Source organism: Antrostomus carolinensis, unplaced genomic scaffold (assembly GCF_000700745.2).
Source record: "Antrostomus carolinensis isolate BGI_N321 unplaced genomic scaffold, ASM70074v2 scaffold14044, whole genome shotgun sequence".
In the NCBI taxonomy this organism is placed as follows: domain Eukaryota; kingdom Metazoa; phylum Chordata; class Aves; order Caprimulgiformes; family Caprimulgidae; genus Antrostomus; species Antrostomus carolinensis.
This window is the reverse complement of record NW_010312899.1, coordinates 26,188-28,764: the sequence shown is the minus strand read 5'-3', so window position 1 is coordinate 28,764 and position 2,577 is coordinate 26,188. Positions and strand designations below refer to the sequence as shown.

The following is a 2,577-nucleotide window of genomic DNA, read 5'->3' as shown; positions in this document are numbered from 1 at the left end:
GGCACTCTGCTGAATATTCATGACTATCTAGCCTAAAGGAAGGCTGAACTTTTCAGTCAGTTAAATACATGTGTAAAACCCCCAAAATCCATTAGATTCAAATGTACAAAGATTCTAACCAATATTTTGAAATCCAGATTATTCACTGACAACTGTCATTGTACTGAAAACTTACTTGCTAGTGAACACTTATTATGGCAATATTTATCTAACAATAAAAAGTTACCACTTTTTCAATACTTTTTTTTTTTCTTCTTTTATTTTAGGTACTATGATTCTTCAGATTTGAGGAGCAGCACTTTCTCTAAATGGGATGACAATTCAGATTCTTTTTGGAAGAAAGAAAATAGCAGAGATGTTGATATAATGTTAACTTCAAAAAGTACAGGATTTTCAGACAGGTATACCAAGAAAACATAACTGATTTTTGTACAGAAAACCTGAGTTTATTAATGTGATTTGAGTCCTGGTCATAGTAGTGGGATATTTTTTCAGTCTAAAAGGAGAATTTGGCCATACCATTCATCAGCAGTCAAGGGACTTCCTGGCTGAATTTATTTCGTAAGCTGAATTTCCCATTTACATTTTAAGCGCTTGTCTGTTTTGCTCAGTGCTGTACAGTATATGTACTGGAGGTAATTTCCAAAGCATTTCAGCAAAAAAAAGAAGTAGACAAAAGTTGTGGAGAGAAACTCAAATATTTGCACTGTTCTGAGAGTATACTTGCTTTGTTTATTGCCTAATGAACCCAAGAGAACACCGTTACCACATGAATGAAATGGTAGGGTACTCAGGTTTCAAGATGAACGTATTGAAGATACTTGCAAACAACAGGTCTAATTGTTGTAATGATAAAAAATTAATGTATTTCTTCTTTGACAGCTGTGTTTTTATCTTTGTAATCGAGTGGAAAATGTAAGAATGTGGGGTTTGTGTGCTTGGTTGGTGTTTTCTGCTTCTGTTCTTCTTTCTTAAAACTGTATTTTTAATTTACCTGTAAAATGCAGTTTGTGCACTGAAGTACAACTTTTTTTCTTTTTTCTTTTTTTCCTTTTTCCTTTCTCCTTTCTCCTTTCTCCTTTCTCCTTTCTCCTTCTTTTTTCCTTTTTTCCTTTTTTCCTTTTTTCCTTTTTTCCTTTTTTCCTTTTTTCCTTTTTTCCTTTTTTCCTTTTTTCCTTTTTTCCTTTTTTCCTTTTTTCCTTTTTTCCTTTTTTCCTTTTTTCCTTTTTTCCTTTTTTCCTTTTTTCCTTTTTTCCTTTTTTCCTTTTTTCCTTTTTTCCTTTTTTCCTTTTTTCCTTTTTTCCTTTTTTCCTTTTTTCCTTTTTTCCTTTTTTCCTTTTTTCCTTTTTTCCTTTTTTCCTTTTTTCCTTTTTTCCTTTTTTCCTTTTTTCCTTTTTTCCTTTTTTCCTTTTTTCCTTTTTTCCTTTTTTCCTTTTTTCCTTTTTTCCTTTTTTCCTTTTTTCCTTTTTTCCTTTTTTCCTTTTTTCCTTTTTTCCTTTTTTCCTTTTTTCCTTTTTTCCTTTTTTCCTTTTTTCCTTTTTTCCTTTTTTCCTTTTTTCCTTTTTTCCTTTTTTCCTTTTTTCCTTTTTTCCTTTTTTCCTTTTTTCCTTTTTTCCTTTTTTTTCCTTTTTTCCTTTTCCTTTTTTCCTTTTTTCCTTTTTTTCTAAAAAACAAGCATGTTCTGTTGATTCCTAAGGAGTGGACCAGTGATGCATATTACACAAAATAGGGGTTCATGTCTGTAACACCGTTACTTCCTTATTTGAGTACATTTACTTAATGCAAATGAGGTGTAATACAGTGACAGTTCAAAGGATGTTGAACCTTTTTGTGCTATTACATTTAAATTTGAATTCCACTGACATTGTGTTTTAGTTTTTTTGAGGTTTTGTAGCAATATTCTGTCCTTGTTGACGTAATTTAGCTTGCTTTTTAAATGAACTCTGAAAATAAAGATAGAAGATTAATGAATTGGAAATACTACATGTTCACCATTTTGTAAAACTAACACTGAGATTTTATTTGTTGCTATATCAACTTAGTTATCTGAATTTTTTATCCTGGGTTGATACCGATTTAATTTTTATTTTAAAAAAATCACTATTATACTCTTAGGCTTCACAAAGCAAAGATGTTGGTGCTTCTGGTTTGATTTATTGCATTCTACCATGATATAAATAGAAGTTACACTCGCTAATGCAGTTTATTTTTCTTTTAGGCCTACATCTCGTCGTAAACCTGAATATGAACCATCTTTAAACACAGATGAGGCACAAAAAAAATTTGGCAACGTAAAAGCAATTTCATCAGACATGTATTTTGGAAGGCAAGATCATGCTGATGTAAGTAGAAAGCAGTGATAAATATTTTTTACCTTTAAAATACTCTTCAACTATAAACATGGTGTTCTTCTATAAAGAGAAGGCAATAAACAGTTAAAATTGGTAGAATTAGTTATAGAATTATGTCCATTTGAATATTTGTTGGATAGAAATGTACAAGTGTCTGATAACTCTGATAGTTTAGTATTTAATTTTGAGGAGTTGCAGCTGCAAGTAGCACCTTACCTCCAACGTC

The 2,577-nt window shown here is 30.8% G+C and overlaps 1 protein-coding gene across 1 annotated transcript in view; it reads left to right on the top strand.

Annotated features, from left to right (window-relative positions):
* Positions 1-266: 266 nt before the first annotated feature.
* The window catches only part of LOC104524329 (ADP-ribosylation factor GTPase-activating protein 3-like), a gene marked incomplete at its 5' end in the record, with an annotated part of 8,101 nt that continues 5,790 nt past the window's right edge, over positions 267-2,577 (top strand). Inside the window, 2 exons of the mRNA XM_010167164.1 lie at positions 267-401; positions 2,219-2,342. Coding sequence (XP_010165466.1) covers positions 267-401; positions 2,219-2,342 — 259 coding nt within the window. The remainder of the gene's footprint in view (positions 402-2,218; positions 2,343-2,577) is intronic.